This window comes from Dermacentor variabilis, chromosome 7 (assembly GCF_050947875.1).
Source record: "Dermacentor variabilis isolate Ectoservices chromosome 7, ASM5094787v1, whole genome shotgun sequence".
In the NCBI taxonomy this organism is placed as follows: domain Eukaryota; kingdom Metazoa; phylum Arthropoda; class Arachnida; order Ixodida; family Ixodidae; genus Dermacentor; species Dermacentor variabilis.
In genome coordinates this window covers 106,565,917-106,586,224 of record NC_134574.1, presented here as the reverse complement: position 1 = coordinate 106,586,224, position 20,308 = coordinate 106,565,917, and the positions used below count along the sequence as shown (strand labels likewise).

The window sequence follows — 20,308 nt, the reverse complement described above, 5'->3', positions numbered from 1 at the left end:
CGTCCCCCTTTCCCTTTCCCCAGTGTAGAGTAGCCAACCGGGCTCAGTCCTGGTTAACCTCCCTACCTTTCTTTTATCATTTTTTTCTCTCTCTCTCTCTCTACGACAAAGGAAGTCATCGATGATATATGAAGTCGTCAAAGGCACAAACAAAGCCAACTAGAAGTGCAGCGGAGCCAACTTCGCCACCTGCGGGATGCGCAGGAATTGGCTCTGTATATCCGGTATTTCGGTATATTCGCATTCCCGCATATAACGAATTACTGTTCGCCGTGAATCGTTACTTTTATGGATTAAGATAGAGGTGAAGATATATAGCGCAACAGCAACATGACAGTCAGCGTCGTCATTCTATTTCATTAAACCACCAGATGAAAGATCGTCCGGTTTTGTAGAATAAAAAGAAAGGGGCGTGATTATCTCACGGAGTTTTGTTAATTATTGCGGACACGCGATTGAAGTTATTGTACTTGGCGGTGTGTAAAGGTGCCGACGCCACAAAGTCCGAACACGTCATTCACCATCAAGGACAATTAGGACTACTGTTCACCTTTATTTTATTTCTGACCATTAAGAACACATTCGTACCAGAACAAAAAAGGAAGATATATAATGATATGTATTAGTTATGTAAGAGCTATTAGAGGAAGTAATTAATTAGTAATTTTTTTGCTGAACCATCCTCAACTCAGAACTCGCTCCAACGTATCAAAAACGCTATTATGTAGGCTTTTTTGCGTTTAAGTTTCGTGCACATAAGTTATAACTAAGAGGTACCAAACTCAAAATAGCAAAAAAAAAAAAAGAAAAAAAAAAGACGATGCCTCAGGCTTTGTGGGGTTTCTCGCACGAAGGATCAACGTCGTAGTTCTGTGCAACGTACGACGGCAGTGGCACATTTGTCTCACGCCGCTGGCATTGTTACCGCGGCCTGCAACCGCTCGCGTGACTCAAAACCCACGACAGGACGCAAAACGGACGCGCGGCAGAAGGCGCGCGCAGACGCATTCTTTCGCGACTGGAAAGCCCGGCGAGCAAAAGATAAAAGCGCGCATTCGTCTTTCCGCCGCGGTCCTTTCTGAGTAATTCTGGGCACGGACGGAAGTCCTGAAATAAGCGCGCCTGGACCGCTGACGCGAGGCAGCGTCTAGCCAGTCAAACATTCCAAAAATAACTTCTGTCCGGCATACGGACCGGCTTTAGTGAGCAAACGCCACTGGTGTAGTTGTAGTCGTTGCAGCTGAGTTCAATCACATACGAGCGTGCGGCCGCGTGACAATGTGTTGATGAACAGAAGAAAATAAGAGAGAACAGCAAAATGACAGCTTGTCCAGCGTCGTCATTCCATTTAATTAAACCGACAGAAGAAAGATCGTCCGGGTTCGTAAAATAAAGAAAAGGGGGCGTGGTTATGACACAGAGCTTTCTTGATTATTTCGGAGAATAGCAATGGTTGACAGCTGCTGCTTTGTTGAAAAAAATTAAAAAGAAAATGCAGCTTCCCTCCTCACTATTTGCGCAGAGCTGCCCGATTTTTTCCCCCCTAAATCATGCCTTTCAAATTTTTGCGAAACTGAACAGGTCGGACCCTAGCTTTGCATATGAAAGGTGTCCACGGAATTACCACCGATCGTTATATACGGAACAGTCTTCTCACGTCGCGTTGCTTATGTTACAAACAATTATTTTCATGTGTGCGTCAATCAGAAGAATCCCAAAGCGCTTTTTAGTTAAAGCCACGTACGTATGCCTGTTGCGTTTGCAGCAACTAGTAGTGTTGTGGAAGCGAAACCGTAGGCAAGGACGATCGAACTGATTTTACGGAACAGAAACTGACTTGCACGATGAGCTCACCGGGTTCTTGTAGTGCAGGCCGCCGGTTACCTCGGCTTGCTCGACGATGTGCCTCACGTTGTCCTCCATAGTTTTAGGCGGGTGCCAGAAGTTGGCAAGACCACGCGGCTGCACAGAAGATGGCACTTGGCTCTCGCGGCGATCTCAGACGAAATGTAGCCGGTAAGGTACGCCGAAACGCCGGTCTATCACACTTCTAGTGTAGCGGATGACGCCTTAGATGTCGAATTACGCCGCTTGGTATGGGCGTAGGCTTGGTCTCGTGGGCGTGCCGGGTTGTACTCAAGGTAAAACAAATAACCGGAACGAGTCGGGAGGCGTCTGCTATGCGTGGCTACGTCCGCTATTTCCTTAACGATGGAAGCGCGCCCTCGTTGAACAGTTTCGGTTTCTTTACCTGAGCAATTTCGAAGCGCTCGAGAACTAGTTTGATGTTTTATTGATGAGAAATTAATAGTAAACAAAACAAAGCAAAGTGTGCTGTGCAAGAGAACGTTTACTGCAATAGTGCGCACGGAAGTGCCAAGAGGCATAAGTGCGTGTTCACTCTGCATCGCTCTGCATTATATTTCTTTTTTTTTAGCAAGCCATAAGTTTAAGTAAATAATATTTTTGTTTATTTTTTAAGAATAGAATTGATATATTAGCGCTTGATTATTTACCTATAAACAAGTTGGTGGCACATGCTTTTGTTCGTAAAGTATGCAAAGCTTTGCCATGCTCTTATTTCTCGGGCGCTTCAATCGCAGTAACCATCAGCGACTGCCGCTTTTCGTCGTGCGCAAGCTTTACCGCCTGACAGCGCGTTGTTTTGGGCAATAAGATGTTTTATCACGTGAGTTTCAAATTGCAAATTGCACGCATGTCCTGCTTAATGAAAGCTGGAGTCAGCAGTGCTATCGTTCGCGTCAGTGGCAGATGGTGACGGGTTGTGATGACGAGTTGTGACGCCGCGGGGATCGCGACCGCGAAACCTGCGCGGTACTGATCATTGCTGTTGCGTGCTTTTGTTTGCGTTATTGCGTTACCTTGCATCTTGCAGATCTCCCTGGACCATGAAATCCTGCTGCACCCGCGGTACTTCGGGCCGCAGCTGGTCGAGACTGTGAAGCAGAAGCTGTACGCTGAAGTCGAGGGAACGTGCACGGGGAAGTGAGTGAATGCAGTGTGCATTGGGGGGCAGGGATGTAAATCACCGACACGTGTTGCGCAGTCCGTGGTGCACATAAAACATTCACACTGTGATGCTGCAGTGCATTTGCAGCTCATTTCGCGAACGGACTCCACAAGTACGTGAATTGTGCTCGATTGTAAAATATGTCCTCAAGAGACGACGGCATATCAGAGCTTACCTCTCCCGTAATGCTATTTGATCGCATGATCGCACATTGTTGACTGGAGAGGTTACCTGACGATAACCCAAGAGTTAGCTCTACTTCGTGTGTGTGTGGTGTGTGTGTGTGTGTGTGTGTGTGTGCGTGCGCGCGCGCGCGCGCGCGGGGGGGGGGGGGGGGGGTATCGCGGATTGCGGATCGCTTTTCTTGCAAAAATTTGAATTCGCGGTGCGCCTACCTGGTTGATTGCATCATGTGCGGAATGGGGCAGTCATCCTTGGCGAACGTAGGCAGGGATTTTGATATCACTGGTTGAGCAGACGGAACTTAAGCATGTGATGCTACTTCATGTTAGCTCGCAAGGAGATTTGTAGATTGACTGACTGGTTTACCCAGGACATAGTTCTCTTACACCGTGGAAGCTGCTTTGAAGATATTAAATAAGTTCACCTGCCAAGGACTGATGTAGAATCAATCTGGAGTGTTAAATGTACCCTTGTGAAAACCTTGTTGTGGCTTTCGCCAAGGTTTTATTTTGGGTAATATGAATTGTAGATGATTTGTGTGGCCTTATCATTCATGATTTCATTGCATGTAAACCACTTTTTAATTCAATGTTGCAAGGTTTCTGCACTCTGCACAAACTTAGCTCAAATTTTCATCATTAATCAGACAGTTGTTCATTGCCTTGATACCTTCTGTTACTATGGGCAGTCTTGGCATTATGAGACACGTGCTTGAATAGCAAAACTTCGTAATTTTATTAAATTTGAGCAGAATTACTTTGGGAATATCGAATCTAATACTTAACATTCTCACATTTCTAAACAAAGCGAAATATAATGTTTGTGCGAAATCCATTTGGTAAAAATAATAATAATAATGAGGCTTATTCACATTATAAATACAAGTAATGCCATTCAGAGATTAATATTTATTTATTTATACATGAAGGCTCCTAAAGAGTCCATGAAGGGTTTTTCACTATGGTTGTTTAATTGAGGAGCTTTTAAATGAGTAAAAAAAGACTTGAAAGGTGATCGTATTTCATCCATCATCACAATCACAGTAATCAAACAAGAACTAGATGCTGTCACTAGAACATGTCACTAAATTCGTGTACAGCATGATGTTCATTGATGGAGCCAAGTCAACACGGCACATCATTTTAAAGAGATTGAAACAGACCGAGATTGGTCAAATAACTTGCTTTGCCTAGATCAAGAAAACAAATTCGTAAGGTGCCTAAAGGCAAGGCACACCTATTGAAGGTCCAGAAATTATTAGCAGAAGTTAGCTACTTGAAGCGTTCGCTCAGAAGCGGGCACTTCTGCACGCGTCTCTCTGGCAGCATGACTGTTCGAACGGTCACCACTTCTTCTACTTCTATCAGTTTTTCTCCCCATAGACTGCAATAAGCATTCCTTATTTTACATTCCTTATATTTGAACAGAAGTGAATATTCAACTACTTCTAAAAGCAAATTCTTCAATTGAATGGCAAAGACTGTTCAATTCGTATTTGAAATTTTAAGTATCCACCCCCGTGTAATTTTGAGGAATTGTTACTAACTGTGCATCATGATATGGTGGCAGGTACGGCTTTGTCGTGGCTGTGACAACCATCGACAACATTGGAGGCGGCCTGATCCAGCCTGGCAGGGGATTTGTCGTGTATCCCGTTCGGTACAAGGCCATCGTCTTCAGGCCTTTCAAGGGAGAAGTGCTTGATGCTGTAGTCACACAAGTTAATAAGGTATGTCTTGGTTGCAGGAGCACATAATAGAGGGCTTTAAAAGCTTGGGGCACTCCACGGGCTTTGCACGTTCCATTACTGCGATATCTACATAATGGAGAGTTTTTTTATTGTGTCTATTGCCTTGTGTGCGGGGTTTGCAGTGTCAGTGTGGCTGAAGATAAACATGAAATAACATGAAGAAATTAGGTCCAGTGCTTATGCACAATTTATTATTAATATCAGTTCCAAGTTTCAATATAACGTCAGTTTGGAATCAGTATCTAAATAAATGATAATGTTCACTGATTCTCTATGTTTTAATTCCGATGCAAATTCATTTTCGTTTGGTTGATGAGTGGCAGTGAAACTTTCTCATTTTAGATCAACAACCTTTCTGAAAAACACTGGTAATTTGTTGGTTTGTCTTTGAGGGCTTCTGTAACGGCAGCAAATCTTTGGGAGCACTGGGCAATCAGTGGTATCAGACCTACTTGCTGTTTGAATGATGGGCACTACATGTAAGTGTTAGTTTGCTGAAAACAAAAAAAAAAAACATGCACATTTCACACCCTGTGGGAATTGGTATAAGTGAAGCTTCCGAGCCCACTATGCTGATGTGGCCTGATGATGTCATTGGTTGTGCTGATCAATTAGTGCCGCCCTGAGCCTTGTCGTCGCCCTATGATGTCATTGCTAGTGCCGACCAATCGGCAGGCGTTGTTACCTTTCCATGTGCCTTCCTCCTCTCTGCGCTGCCCCTCTCCCCCTCCTCACTCACTGCATCCCCCTTTTTACAGTCTAACCATCACCACAGACCACAGCACCTATACTAGTTAGACACAACAAGGAAAGCTTAGCTTTAAATGTAACCTCTGCAGTAACCCCCTCGAACCGCGAATCACAGCATCGAAACCTGTTTGACTCCACCAACATGGCCTCCCTAAAACAAAAATATATATATTGAAATTTGCTGTGGATCTTTGTTAAGTCTTATTGCTGCTACACGGCAAACTACTGAACAGTTATTGGAAATTTTCAAGTACAGTAGAATCTCACGAATATGTCCCGTTTCGTATGATTTCCCAGCGCCAACGTTTGCAATCGAGAACACAAAAAATTGCCCAATGTAGTTACGCTTTATTTTTTTTAAAATTTTTTTACTGATTGACACGTTCCCGGAAAACACAGTCTTTAGGCACTAGTGTTCTGTACATCGCCAAACTGCAGTTGGACAAGTTTCAGAGCCGTAAGGTCTCTTGTAAACAAGACAAGGCACGAGGCGAGTGACGAAGGACCGTAGCTGCTCACCACAGCGGTGTCCCCGCAGTACTTGTGCATCGTGTCACGTGAAAATGGCGGTGCCCGCTCAGTTCGCTATTCCAGCGCTAGCTAATATCCTCATGGGCTGTCACAGACCACATTCGCAGCTGTCGCTGCCAACCTTATTGCGATAAGCATCGTCATCTAACTCTTCTGCAGCACGTGGGGCATAGTGCCATTGGAACCATACTGTATGCATTTAATAGGCGATAACCCAAATTTGCTTGCTGCTCGCTACAATCGGCCTACATCGCAATAAAACACCGCCCTTAGCTTCATTGCACTTTCGATGGAGCAAATCGACCGCTAACTTGCTGAAAACACGAAACATCTGAGCGTCGCCAGCGGCGAGTCAGGCTGTCAACATGCCGGGTCTATGCAAGCTGCTGTTGCCCCGGTGATTTTCTCGAGGCGGTCATGCTTGATTCAGGCCATCTGACTTTAGACAAACAATCTAAATGTGTGGTAGGTTCATTGAATTTTGTTCCTAGACGTCTGTCAATGGCGCGGACGCGACGGTGCGCTAACGCTGACACTTGAACTGTAGAATTAGCACAGTGTCGTCGACAACGGTGCACTGAAAAACTGTCGTTTTGCAAATTTCATGGCCGCACACCTTGGGGAAAAATTTCCATGTGATCACGCAAAGCCCTCACCGCAAAACCGTGCAGTTTTTGCGATTGCGCTTCATACCCACGATGAGCGGCTAATTGTTTTTTGAGCACAACAAACACAACCTCAGACTCGAGCGACGGCATTTGCGGTGCTTTCCAGTGCGGTACTCTTGTAGTCTTCCGTGACCTCCGCACCCCCTCCTATAAAAGCAGCCACTGCTTTCCCCCTCCTCATTCACTCTCCAGTCTGCAAGCCGTTTGGATGCCAGTCACTCCTCCAAACCTGCCCTCTTCTGGCCTGCCCTCCCGAGCACAATCTTCCACCAGCCGGTGCCTTTCTGCGCTTCCTGCTTCTTGGTCTCCACAACTCCGATCGCCTTTCTTCCACTACACGTGAAGCCGATGCCAAGCCCGCCATTGCAACTGGCACCATCACCAGCGCGCACTGACGAGGAAAGCGAGATGCCCTGACGACATTTTGAAGTTTCTGCCTATTGCGTCACCCGCCTCATTCAGTCACTTTGGCGCCGACGGTGTGTGCATTTGGTTACATGCTGCAGGGCATGTGATTGGCTGTTATTCGGAGTGCTTCATTAGGCGTGCCTTGCGTGTGCTTTTGTGGTCTACAGTGATAAATCTAAAACTGACATTACAAAGGAATTCAGAATATCGTCGTCTGCTTTATCAGCTGTATTGAAAAACAAGAAAGCTGTGCTGGATGTCCTTGAAAAGAGCTGCTTGGCGAAGAGAAGGAGGAATCGTGATTCGAAATACCCCCGAAGTGGAAGGTGCACTTCTGCAGTGGCTGAAGAATGCCAGGAGTACAGTGAAACCTCGTTAAACCGTAGTTGGCCGGAGCTCAGGAAAGGTACGTACTAAACGGTAGTACTGTTTAACTGAATAGCATGAGATCGCCCACTTACCTGTCGAAAACGGAACTCAGAGAGTGCGATGAAAGGGGAAAGAACATGCAGTATTTATTCACTTCGCGCGACAAAAGCGTTATTTTCGTTTGATGCCGCGGCGGCCTAGCACGCCGACGACAGTGGCCTCAAACTTACTGAAGCTGCGTGCCAGCTTTTCAGCCAGCCCCCTCTTCTCGGCAAACACTCGCATGGCAGATTCCTCGTTGGTGTTACGTATTCACCGTGCACGTGCGCAGTAGTGCTGCAGAAGTCCCGGGGGCGCCTTTTTCATTACGGGTGCCGGAGTTTGGAATAATTTTCATTTGGAATAGAGTTACGTTATCGCGCCCCTATTGTCGTCGCGACGATTGCATTCATGAGGCTGACGCAACGCGCAGCTTATGCCACTGTCGGGCCTGAATCGCCCGCGCTATCGCTTTCCGTGTCGTCCTCGTCACTGTCGCTAGTCGACACTTCGGCAACAACAGAGGCAACGATGGCGAAAAGTCGAACCTTGTAGCCGACATATCTTCGCAGTCGCAGCAGCGCTGCCGAGCAACTTCTTCGCATTCCAAATGCCACACACTGTAGTCAACAGCAGATCCCTGTTGCGTGTCAGCGCCGACTTCTTCGTCTCACATTCGATAGCACAGACGATGTCTAATTTTTCTTCTATGCTGAGCACCCGGCGTCTTTTTTATCCAAGCTTCGGAACGACGCGAGTCCTCGCTTGCACGACGCCAGCTCTCTGGCATGGATGGATGGATGGATGGATGGCGGCTATACCCTTTGTAATGGACGGCGGCTGGCGCCACCTAGCCTTTTGCTCCCCCTCCTATTTTATTATTATTTTTTTCCTTTATTTATATCCTCTTTTCCTTAACCTAATTTTCACTCCCCTCCTCCCCCCAAAATAACTACCTAAAACAGTAGAGGAAACATTATCTTCCCGATTTATGGTATTATCTATCCCTTGACTTCCTCCACCAATCCTCTAGCCTCCCCTTCGTTACTGCCACTCTTTTCTCGTCTATTTGCCCTCGTTCCCCGGGAAAACCTAATGCCCCTTCCATATCTGCCACTGTTCCCTCTGCCAGGGTCGGGCGAAGGTCTGTGCATCTCAGTGGTCTCCATTTTGGCTCCGCAAGCTGTGCACCGAAGGTCCACGTCTTCAAATTTAGCCCTGTATGTTTTCGTTCTCAAAACCCCCGTCCTAGCTTCGAATAATAGTGAGCTGCCCTGTGAGTTATCAAATAAGAGCTCTCTCTTAATCTCCTGTTTTTGTGACCTATACATTGGTAGCGCTGGCTTTCCGAGCATTCTTTCACTGCGTCGAAATGATGTTGATGTTGATGTGGCTTCACGCGCAAACGCACAGGGCGCTTGGAGGCCGTTGTTCCGATCTCTGAGGCGTGTTGTTCTGCCGGGCCGCCCCATGGAGACGGCGCAGCGCCGTGTTTGCGCGTCGAAAAGTTCAAACGCTACGTTTTAACCGATGCGTACGCAGTAAGCTGGTACGGTTTATGCGGATACGAAACACATTATGTTCAATGGCCGCTGAGTCGGGGATTTGACTTTACTACTTTTAAAACGAAACTACTGTTTAAGCGGGTACGGTTTAACGAGGTTTTACTGTACAAATCTCCCTGTACATAGACCTGCACTTACTGTAAAGGTCGAAGCTCTCGCCCTCCGAATGGGCCGTAAAGATTTCAAGTGCAGCCATGGCTGGTTTGAATGGTTCAAGGAACGACACGGCATGACCTCGAAGTTGATCATTGGCGAAAGCGCAGCGGTGAACCATGACACTGTAGATGTATGGCACCAACATCAGCTCCAAGCTCTACTTGAAAAGTATGAAGACAAAGATGTCTACAGCCTAGATGAGGCTGCACTTTTCTAGAACATGCTACCGAATTGCACATTCACTATTGCTGGTGGATCCTCCTCCTGTAGAAAACAGAGCAAGGAGCTTGTCACGGTGCTGTTTGGTGCAACATGCGAGGACAAGCTTCCCTTGTTGATACTGGGGAAGGCGGAGACTTCTGAAATGCAGCGATTCCCAAGGAATGCATCTACAGAAGTTACAAGCAAGCATGGTTGACTGCTGCTGTTTTTGAAGACTATGTGCGCTTTCTGGATAGACGATTTGACGCAAAGAATCGGCAAGTGCTTTTCATAATGGACAGTTGTCTGAGCCACGGGAATATCGACAACCTGAAGGCGACCGCTGTGGAATTTTCGCCTGCAAACACAACGGCAGTACTGTAACCGATGGATCAGGGCATCATTGAGACCACCCGGAAGCTGTACCACAAGCCTCTCTTGCAGCGCATGCTCACAGCGTATGACGCCAGCAAGAGGTACATCATTGATTTGCTTGGTGTAATCCATTTGCCGAACTTTTCATGGAAATAACTCGCACCTTTGAAGGTCGCCAACTGCTCTGCGCACGCTGACTTTTCCTGCGCTGTCGTTAGCGAGTCTGACGATGACCAGCCTGATGATGACTGCACTTGCAGCAATCTCTATGTGGCCGTTCATCAAATTGCTATCCAAGGGGTAGAAGGCAACTTCGACACATTTGGGTTGGCTGAAGCTGCTGCTCTGGTAGTCGCCCCAGCGACGGATGCGGAGATAATTGGCATTGTTGGTGGTCCTGATGAGCATGATGAGCCTGTGGACAAAGAGCCGTTTGAAGGGCCAACTATGGTGCAGACATGGGAGTACCTATGCCTGCTACGAAATAAGGTTGAATGCATGAGCGGCGACCACAGCATCATGCAGTGCTTGGTCAAACTAGAGCAGGGGTTACTCGCATCCAGTAAGAACTTTAAACAGCCAAAGCTCACTGCCTTTTTTGCACCTGAATAAAGTTTTGCTTCACTGAATACAGTTGACCTTCACAATAATGAAATCAGTGGGGAACACGAAAAAATTTGCTTTCGCGAGAATTTCATTGTTGCGAAAAGAGACAGCACAGATAGGTAATGCATCACAGAACAGAACTTTACTGTCAAAATTCCATTGGCCTACTTTTCAAGCTTTGCTCGAGGATATACCGTATTTACTCGCATAATGATCGAACTTTCTTGTCAGAAAAATTGACGCAATATCGGGGGTGTGATCATTACGCGGGTTAAATTTCCTGTGAAAAGAAAAAAAATTTTTTTTCGGCCCGCATTTGCTGCGGGACACAAAAACAAAAATGGCCGAATGCGATTTTTTTTTCTTTTCTTGAGTGCATTATGTGCATTGAAGCAGTTTCTTCCGTATCAGTAATGAATACTATTGTTAATATCGGCAAGCTTGTGGCAATAACATAGCCATGTCCACTTTGAAGGGACAGAAACAGATGAGCGTGCTTAGCTGCCAGTGACATAGAAACACATGACCAGCATGCTGCGGCATCTGTCTTCACTACTAGCCTAATACGGCACGTTTCCGCTAAGGGTGGGTGAATATCTTAGCTGTGTTACAAGCATCGGCGTATGAATAGGGTACACCTTTAACGTATCAGTGTAAATGTGGCTACTATCGTTGCCGCTCGCGATTTGTTCCGTGCCTACGAGTGCAGATGAGAAGAATCGAAAGGCGCCTTTTTTGTTGTTGACCACAATCATTATAAAGCCTACACATAATAAAGGCAAGTTTGGTTGCAGCTTTTTTTAGTCATGGAAATGCGGAAAGTGATAAAAGTAATGAAATGAGGCATCTACTTAAGAATGGTTAGTGCATGCAGACCGCTTGGTTTGTCTTCAAGAGTTGTTCGCGTACCATTCGACAGATGGTAAGCGCGATCAATATTAGCTAGACTTGGCACACGACATATCGCTGTGGCAAGTTCGGGGTGCGATCATTGCACTGGAAATTTTAAAAAATTGAATTTTGACGACAAAATTCAGGGGTGCAATCATTATGCGAGTAAATACGGTAGAAACGCATTGCCGACAGTACAAAGTGTGCCACATGCGTCGACCAGCAGTGGCAGTACTGCCATGGCGCAGCATTCTCGATCAATTGCTTTCGGACATGTGATCACGTTTGCGAGATCTTGCGTAACTCGGCACCAGACGCAGAGCAACAGCGCATGTAGCAGTATTTCTCCAGCACATGCTGTCGCCTGTAGGCTACGACGCATCTGGGGCTGAGCGCAAAAGGGATCGTATCTCCTGTACCCGAAGGCAGACGATCGAGATAACAGCTATTTCGCTCAAATCTACGTCCGGCGCTGAATCCGCAAGCGATGCCTGTCGGGTGGCACCTGAACTAGCATTCTTGAAGCAAGGGATGCGTATTCCCGGACGATTGCTCAATCATGGCCCAATGCGTGATGCTCCATAATTATTACACACTGCGTGCATTAGAAAACACGGACGAAGAATAAAGACAAAACACGAGCGCTGACTCACGACTTTTAGTCATGAGTCAGCACTTGTGTTTCATCTCTATTCTTCATTCATGTTTTTTAGTGCGTGCTTTGTGCAATAATTATGCAGCTGTACCGACTCGCCCAGCTAGCTACTGCACTCCTTTGACACTCCATATGCTGCGACCAGCATCTCAAATGCCATAAACAATTCCACGTTGTTGCGATGTGGATTTCCTTGTTCTTGCTGCATTTTCTCACCGAGGCGCACTTTATGCAGTGCACTGCTGCGATCGGCGATTGTTGTTTGAAAGACGCATTCAGTTTGCATTCAGTTTCACCTCATGCGATTGGCATAGGCCTCGTCGAGTCGTCAGCCGTGGGGAACGCAAACTGAACGCGCGTTTCTAACAATGATCTACTGTATGATCTCACTTAATAGGCGTGCAGAAACAGTCGTCACATGTTGGTAGCAACATGCGTGCTGCCTCAAATTGGCAATCAACAAACAATATGGCGGCCATGACGTGTTTCCAATGCACTAATCGCTTCCAGTGCTTGTTGGTTTTTGTGAACAAAAATGGCGGCCTCTACACAAGTGTAATGTGTATTCTGTGCAATTTTAGTGCAAAACAATTGCATTTGAGCATATTCTGGAGACCGCTAGCCTTACTTGAGTAGGTAATATGCGGAGCTACGTTCCGGCAAATTTCGTTGATATGGGATTGCAGTACAGTGGCATTTCGTTGCCGAGAGGTACGAAATGCATTGAACCCTGTGGGCATTCGCCGGGGATACAGAAATGTTTCATTGTCGCGAGAATTTCATTGTTGCGAGATTTCGTTATTGCGGGTTTTGACTGTACGTTGTATTTTGACTTCCTTGGAGTTGTGGCGCAATTAAAGTTCAACTCCGTTAGCTTTTCTTGAGTTGTTGCTTATATCGAATTACCACTTATAACGAATTTTTTTCGCCGTCCCGCTGACTTTGTTATAACGAGGGATTACTGTAGTTTGTTGCTGATTCTTCCTTATCAAACATGTTAATGGTGTACTAGTGAAAACAAGCTGTAAACAAGTGTAAACAAACCCCCATGCCAGCCACGTTAAGACATTCAATATTTCAATAGGCATATGTGCAGCTTTTTCGGCTTGATAGACTACTGACTTGGCACCTGTTAGTAGCTGCCCGTGTAGATGCCTAATACGATGTTGAGTCAATGGAAAATTGTTTTGAAGGCTTTTAAAGTGCCTGTGTTACGTTGGTATTAGACAGACTTCCCTGTGCCGGTATTCAAATTTTGTGCCCCTGCCAGATTCAGTGTGGTCTGGGCAGGTCATTATCTTCTCAAGGCCATGAAAACCATTCAGTCTGCTTTGCCTTAGATGCAATAATTCGCTGCACAAGTGGATGCACCATCCTCTGCGAGACTTGTGTGTTTTTTTTTGTTTTTGTTATCATGTTAGGGTGCAGCATTCTGTGTTCTTGCAGGTTGGCCTGTTCACTGAGATTGGACCGCTTTCCTGTTTCATCTCGAGACATGTGAGTTGACCTCTGTAGCTTTGCCTACACTGATAGCACACTATTCTTTTCTTGTATTGTTGTGAGAACAGTTGGGTGCTTCACTGGGAATGGCTGACAAAATACATACAGTTGCTGACTAATAATTCAGACAGCTTTACAGCACCACTACTAAACCCATAGACTTAAAGGGGTCCTGAACAACTCCTAGGGCTTGGTGAAAAAACACGGTCTGTGCGCGGTTAGCATATCCTGCTGTTAACAACTCAGCCAAGTTTTTCAGTTGTGCCTTGTGCGTGAAGCTTGGAAGCAAAGCGTGAAGTCTCCTTTTTCTCAAATGCTCCCTTTTCAACAGAAGCCTGCTTCTCACTCTTTTTGGGCTGCTTTATTTTGTAATATAGCAGAATCCCATACACGGCTGCTATTGACCAATTGCTGACACGAATGAAGAAGGATGTTTGAATCAGTGTGCTTCTTCCTACTGTTACTGTGCATGTTTGTTCACACAGTTTGACAAACACGCTGAAGTAACCGAAAATCTGCTTTCTTATTTCGATAAGAATTATGTACTTCTGGAAGAAGCTGGTTATTGTCAGCTCACGCTCAGCCGCCAGCGTATGAATTAAACTTTGGCCACCCTGCTAATCAGTTTCCTAGCTGTTGGGTCTGGCTAATTTCAACTAGTTTTGAACTCCTAACTAGCCTGAAATCGCATGAAATTTAAGGTAAGACCACACGCTTGCTTGCCAGTGCCTGCTCACTCCTGGCCACTCCTGGTTAGACCCTTTGGAAGACTTTGGTTCGTATTGAGCTATTGATAGCGCTTCAGTATGCACAAGTTGGATGTGGCTACTATCCATCGGTCAAGCTGGTGCATGCAAAGCCAGCCTGCACCATGTAGCAGTGACATAGAAAAACATGGCCAGCATGCTGCGGAAACTGCGGCATCTGTCTTCACTACTATCCTAATACGGCACGCTTCCGCTAAGGGTGGGTGAATATCTTAGCTGTGTTACGAGCGTCGGCGTATGAATAGGGTATACTTCTAACGTATCAGTGTAAACGTGGCTACTATCATTGCCACTGCGATTTGTTTCGTGCCCATGAGTGCAGATGAGAAGACTTGAAAGGTGCCTTTTTTGTTGTTGATCACAACCTTTATAATGTCTACAAATAATAAAGGCAAGTTTGGTTGTACTTCTTTTTGTTATGGAATTGTGGAAAGTGATAAAAGTAATGAAATGGGGCATCTACTTAAGAATGTTTGATGCGTGCAGACCGCTTGATTTGTCTTAAAGAGTCGTTCATACTGTATAGCATTCAACAGATGGTAAGCGTGATCATTATTAGCTAGATTTGGCACACGGCATATCGCTGCAGCAAGTTCGGGGTGCGATCATTACACGGGAAATAAAAAAAATCAAATTTTGCCGACAAAATTCAGGGGTGCGATCATTACGCGAGTACGATCATTATGTGAGTAAATACGATACTAACTGAGAAAACATGCGATCCGAAGTAACTAAAAAAATTTGACAGACTCAACTATTGTTCACGTCTACATAATGCGAAGCATCACAGTTATCGTTGCGGCATAAGACACCTACGCGCGTTGAACTGGTGGTGCTCCGGCGGCCCGAGACTTGTTTTGTTGTTTTCCTATTGTGTGGTGTTTTAAGAGGGCGACACGAAACCAAAATGAAATTGAGCTGGTTGACACCGCCGGATGCTGCCGAAGCGAAGCGTGGTGCCCACATCGCACCGCCTGCAGCAGGGAACGGCGGCCTGTTTGGATTATCGCCTATTAAAAGCGTGCAGTACACTACCAATGGCACTGCTCACCACGCGCTGTAAAACAGATAGGTGAAGTTGCTTATCAGAATAGGTTTGGTTGCAATAGCTGTGAATTCCTGCATTCGACGACCCAGGTATAGATTTGCTAGTACCGGAATAAAAAACTGTGTGCGCCGTTGTTTTCACGTCAAAGGGGTGGCTAAGTACTGTTCTCGATCGCACGCACCTCGTGCCGTCACATAGGACGTAGCACCCAGGGAACATTATACAGTCACAGTCTGCAGCAGGCAACGGCAGTGTGTTTTGGTTACTGCCTGTTAAAAGTGTGTGCTACGCTTCCAACTGCACCATGCGCTGTGAAACAGATCGGCGAAGATGCTTACTGCAATAGGATCAGCGGCGAGAGCTGTGAATTCCACGTGCACCTTACACATTTTCTTGTTTACATGGGATCTAGCGGCCGGAAAACATCGCAATTTGGTGACGTATTAAATGTTGGTGCCGAAAAATCTTGTTTTCCGGAAATGTATAGACTGGTAAAAAATTAGCGTAACTCTATTGGATCATTTTTGGCGTTCCCGATTGCAAACCCAGGCTCTAGGAAAACGTACTTAATGGGAACGTGTGCTTCAAAAGTACTTCGATGCATTCAGCAGAAGTGGAGTTATTGGCAATAAAAGGTGGTTTGTGATCCTTTTCACGGTGCTCCCATTCCTTCATCAATACCTCACACTGTGAAGGCTATGGCGGAGCAAGGCGTGCCCACAATGCTCCATCTACTGACGGAGTCCAGAGTCCGTCTCCACTTAGACATCACTGTGGTGCACAGTTCAAGTTCGATTTTGGATGTTCATGCAGGCGTCGCACTTTGAAGCGGGTGAAGAGAAGGCCTTGTTTGAAAACAGTGTGTTTGAGAAACAAGTATTTGACTTCACGCTTCGCTTGTGAGCTCCATGTTCTGTGCATGACTGCCAAATTTGGCTGAGATGTTCACAGCAGGGTATGCTATCCATGAACTGCATTCTTTCACCAAGCCCAAGGAGTAGTTCAGGACCCCTTTAAGTATAACCTGAAGATGAATATTTTACAACAAAACTACTTCTATGTAGCAACATGTCATTATTCATTGGTCTGTGGCTGCTAAAGCGGCACTTGCCTAAGCCTCTTCACCTCATAGAGTGACTGTATAAGGATGCTTGAAAATTTCAGACGCTCAAACCCTTCATCGTCCAATCGTTTAGACTTTTTTTCCATGACTGCAGGTCCAAAACGGCATTAATTGAAGCCACCACTGCTGCCAGTTTATCTTGCAGCCTCGAGTCCGGGCTTTCACACACCGACCGGCTGGCAACTGTAGCCACCGTGGCCGCCGTAGCCATTTGTATTTGGCCACATGGTGTTTGATGCGTAGTTACGGGGTCGTTTTGTGCTTTTGTGCACTCTGCAATGCTAGGCCTCGCTGCTTCGGCATTAGCTGCCAAACTTCCTGCTGTTTGGTGCCATGCTCTTCATTCGAAGGATTCGCCCCTGTTGGCAAAGGTGCTGACTCCATCTTCGTCATCCTCGCCGATGGCTTTTAAAAGCGGAAAGCACTACTGTAGGTTAACGATGGAAATGAAAGCCGCCATCATCAAGCTAGGTGAAAACGTCTGGTCACAAGCCGATGTGACTAAGAAATTTGGCACTTCTAAGCAGACAATTTCGGATCTTTTACAGTTAGTGTAAAACAAGAGCTTTTACAGATAGTGTTGCAATCAGTATATGAAAAACCACTCTGAAGCACGAGCAGCTTTTCTGCATTTGACAGGGCCTTAGAGAAGCAAATCGGTAAATTCCCACTTTTCAAGATCGTGGGGAAACTGTCCGAGACATGCAGAGGTTTCAAGCAGGCTTCAGATGGGCGTATCCTATATTTTGAATTATCGGTATATCCTGGTGGGTTTCCAAGCACTCTGCTTAGCTGCCGTTTTGTTTGAACATCGATGTAGCCTGCATAGCGTCCGACTTGGATGCTGTCTTCATGAAGGTGTCTTTTTATGCTGGCTTTGTCAAAGTTGGAATGGGCCTTAAGATGGCTACTGTCCACTTAGATATGTATTTATTTAGCTGTCTACATCTAGAGTTCTAACACTGGCACTCTTTGGCCATACCTGGCCCTTGCACCAATAAACAAAATACATTCATTCGTAGAGTTTTAACACAGCCTCAGCTGCTTATGTGGCTTTCTGTAATGTCGTTTTTTATAATTGTAAAGCAGCTTTCCTCCAAGGCAGTTAGCCTTATTATATAATGGGCTATGTAGCCATTTTTGTAAACAGCATGTACAATATCGCGAGAAACAGCGACAAAGGAAAGCACACACTATTCTGTCCCTGCTTTTTGCGCTATTCTTATTTTAAACATGAACTACCAACATGCCCAAGTCTTAGTCCTTCATAGTGTGTACATGCTCAGTTTGCTTGTATTATTACGTATAAAATGTAGACAGCGCTCTCAAGTTGAAAACATGTGCAGGGGAAAAGCCCCAGCATGTGCAGTCAGCACTTTGTCTTCATTTGAATGTGGCCCGTGCCACCATTAACCCTTTCGCTGTCGGACCTTTCTGGCCGTGACGCACCCCCAGTGTCGACTTGGTTTCAGGGAACGAGCATAACAGGGAATGAACATAGCAATCTATTTTTGATTATGATTGGTATACAAATAACATAGTCAATGCAATATGCACATTTCAGTGTTCTGCAGCTGTTGTTAGTAAACATCATCATCATCAGCGTGACTATAACATCCGTTCAACATCCAAATATGACGATGCGGAACTCATCCCTTCCTCGCATGAGACACTGTCAGAGTCCGAATCCGAGCTCAGCTCGTATTCTGAATCGAAAGAGCCACCGCTCCAATGAGCAGACGAAGGTCCCGCGCGCTCGGCCATCTAAAAGTAACTGCGCGCAGGGAGGATGCGCTTTCAGTCGCCTGCACAACGAAGAGAAATGGGGCGTTGCGTGATCAAGAAAACAGAGGGAGATGGAAAAAGGCTAAAACAAAGTTCGAAGGGCTTTACGTTTACTGCTGCAAGTCGGAAGCGAGGGTGCGGCGAGAGAGCGAAAGCAGCAATCGAGTCACTCTTTTCGGAGAGGCAATGGCGCGTGCCCCTGAACTTGATGCGCTGTAGCAGACACACCAACAGAAGAAAAATAAAAACCTTCAAACCAGCGGAGATGGCAGAACAACCCTTGAACCCATAACCACACGCACGCGACGCATGATCCAGCGAACGCAGAGCCACTGCGCCACTCAGCAAAGATAAAGGGGCAAGTGGCAGTCGCACCGTACTCTTCAATACATGTACCAACACAGGTTGGGGTGAAAACACGAACTTGTAGAAAGAGTCAACAGATGGCGTGGCCAGTCCAGGAGCGCCAGCTTTGCGTTCAGGCGCGAAATTTTGAACGCACGATAGAGAATGTACCGGTACGTCAGTGACACTGTGGGGGGGGAAGTGCGAAGACGTACCGGTACATCTGTGATAGCGAAAGGGTTAATTGGACAAATGTGCAGTGCAGAGAAGCCTTGTTTGTGAATTACGAGAAGGGTCTATTGTTTCAAATTGCGCCTGCATTGTTGGGTGAGTCGGCACAAATTATGAGGCAAGATAATTTCAATGTGAAATAGACAGTAACGTCAGGGGGATGGAATTAATTTTTACGTTTTGCTCTTTGTCGCGCTGAAGTTGTTATGGCATACAACATTGTTTCTTCCACTGCTTCGCCGTTGTGGGCTCAACTGTTTGTCAGCTGCTCATGGTTCCTTCCCTGTGTCTTTTTTATCTTGTGAATTCCAGTCCATCCCATCAGACATGCAGTTTGACCCTAACTCCAACCCGCCGTGCTACAGGACGCAAGACGAGGTGAGTGTGAATCTGGAACTGTGCTATATATGTCGAATTATCGGGGATGTCAAGAGAACGATGGACAAATGCTTACTACATTAACCCGCTTTTATTTACTGAATGAATAAGCAAATCATGCGTATATTTTGCCCTAGAGCAGTGCGGGAGCTGCAATTCTCATCGTCTGATCACTGATTAGCGCTTGCAGTGGCAAAGGCATTGCAACTTCGTTCGCAGTGCTGCCGCAGTGCAAGACCCACGTCTTTAACCGAGACATGATTTTGACTACCATGCGCACAACCAATAGACAGGGTCCGCCTGTCGCAATATAGCCAGCGGGTTCGGTGCCAACATGCAGGCCGCGGTAGAATCGCTCCTTCATCCTGGACATCTTCCGCAGTGTTTGTGAGTTCTTGCACACATTGCACTGAGTCAGAATGAAACTCCTGCTCGCCACAACAACTGTGGACGAAATCGTGGTCGCTATCGACGCGATCATGCATGGAGTCTAAAAACACAAGGGCTGCAGTAATCAAGCCAAAATGGAACTACTGTTTGCTGCAACCGTGGCTGCTGTCAACGCGATCGTGGATGGCGACCACACATTTCTGAAGGCACGCGGCCCATGCGTACACTGAGTCGGAACTAAATTACTGCTTGTCGCAACCGCTGCGGACGAAACCTTGGTCGCCATCGACAAGATCATGATGGATGTTCACTAGGGACTATGCAGGTCTAAAGACAGGCGAACAATGCGCTTATGTCATGTGCCATGATAAACGCAAGAATAAAGGCTATAGAGGCACAAATAGGCACTAAGTGTTCTGGTGTTCCCATACGTTTTCCAATGATGATCATGGTAATGCGGACGCCACTGCTTCGTTTTGGCTGGATGCTAGCAACGGTTTTGCTCATTTACATCGCACATTTATGGTGCTCTAGGCTCGCCGCGCTCTAAGAGCTGTCCGAAG

General features: G+C 46.2%; 2 protein-coding genes across 3 annotated transcripts in view; one reads left to right on the top strand and one right to left on the bottom strand.

Moving 5' to 3' along the window:
* Nucleotides 1-2,138, bottom strand: part of LOC142587740 (galectin-6-like) — a 102,679-nt gene extending 100,541 nt beyond the window's left edge. Inside the window, exon 1 of one of the 2 annotated variants that reach the window (XM_075698947.1) lies at nt 1,855-2,138. In XM_075698947.1, coding sequence (XP_075555062.1) covers nt 1,855-1,923 — 69 coding nt within the window. In that variant the 5' untranslated portion in view covers nt 1,924-2,138. The remainder of the gene's footprint in view (nt 1-1,854) is intronic. The other variant, XM_075698948.1, reaches the window with a different exon arrangement.
* Nucleotides 2,139-2,601: 463 nt separating this feature from the next.
* The window catches only part of Polr2G (DNA-directed RNA polymerase II subunit Rpb7), a 41,011-nt gene continuing 23,304 nt past the window's right edge, over nt 2,602-20,308 (top strand). The window contains exons 1-5 of the mRNA XM_075698945.1: nt 2,602-2,689; nt 2,897-3,006; nt 4,784-4,943; nt 13,625-13,675; nt 19,290-19,355. Of these exons, the coding sequence (XP_075555060.1) occupies nt 2,678-2,689; nt 2,897-3,006; nt 4,784-4,943; nt 13,625-13,675; nt 19,290-19,355 (399 nt within the window). The 5' untranslated portion in view covers nt 2,602-2,677. The remainder of the gene's footprint in view (nt 2,690-2,896; nt 3,007-4,783; nt 4,944-13,624; nt 13,676-19,289; nt 19,356-20,308) is intronic.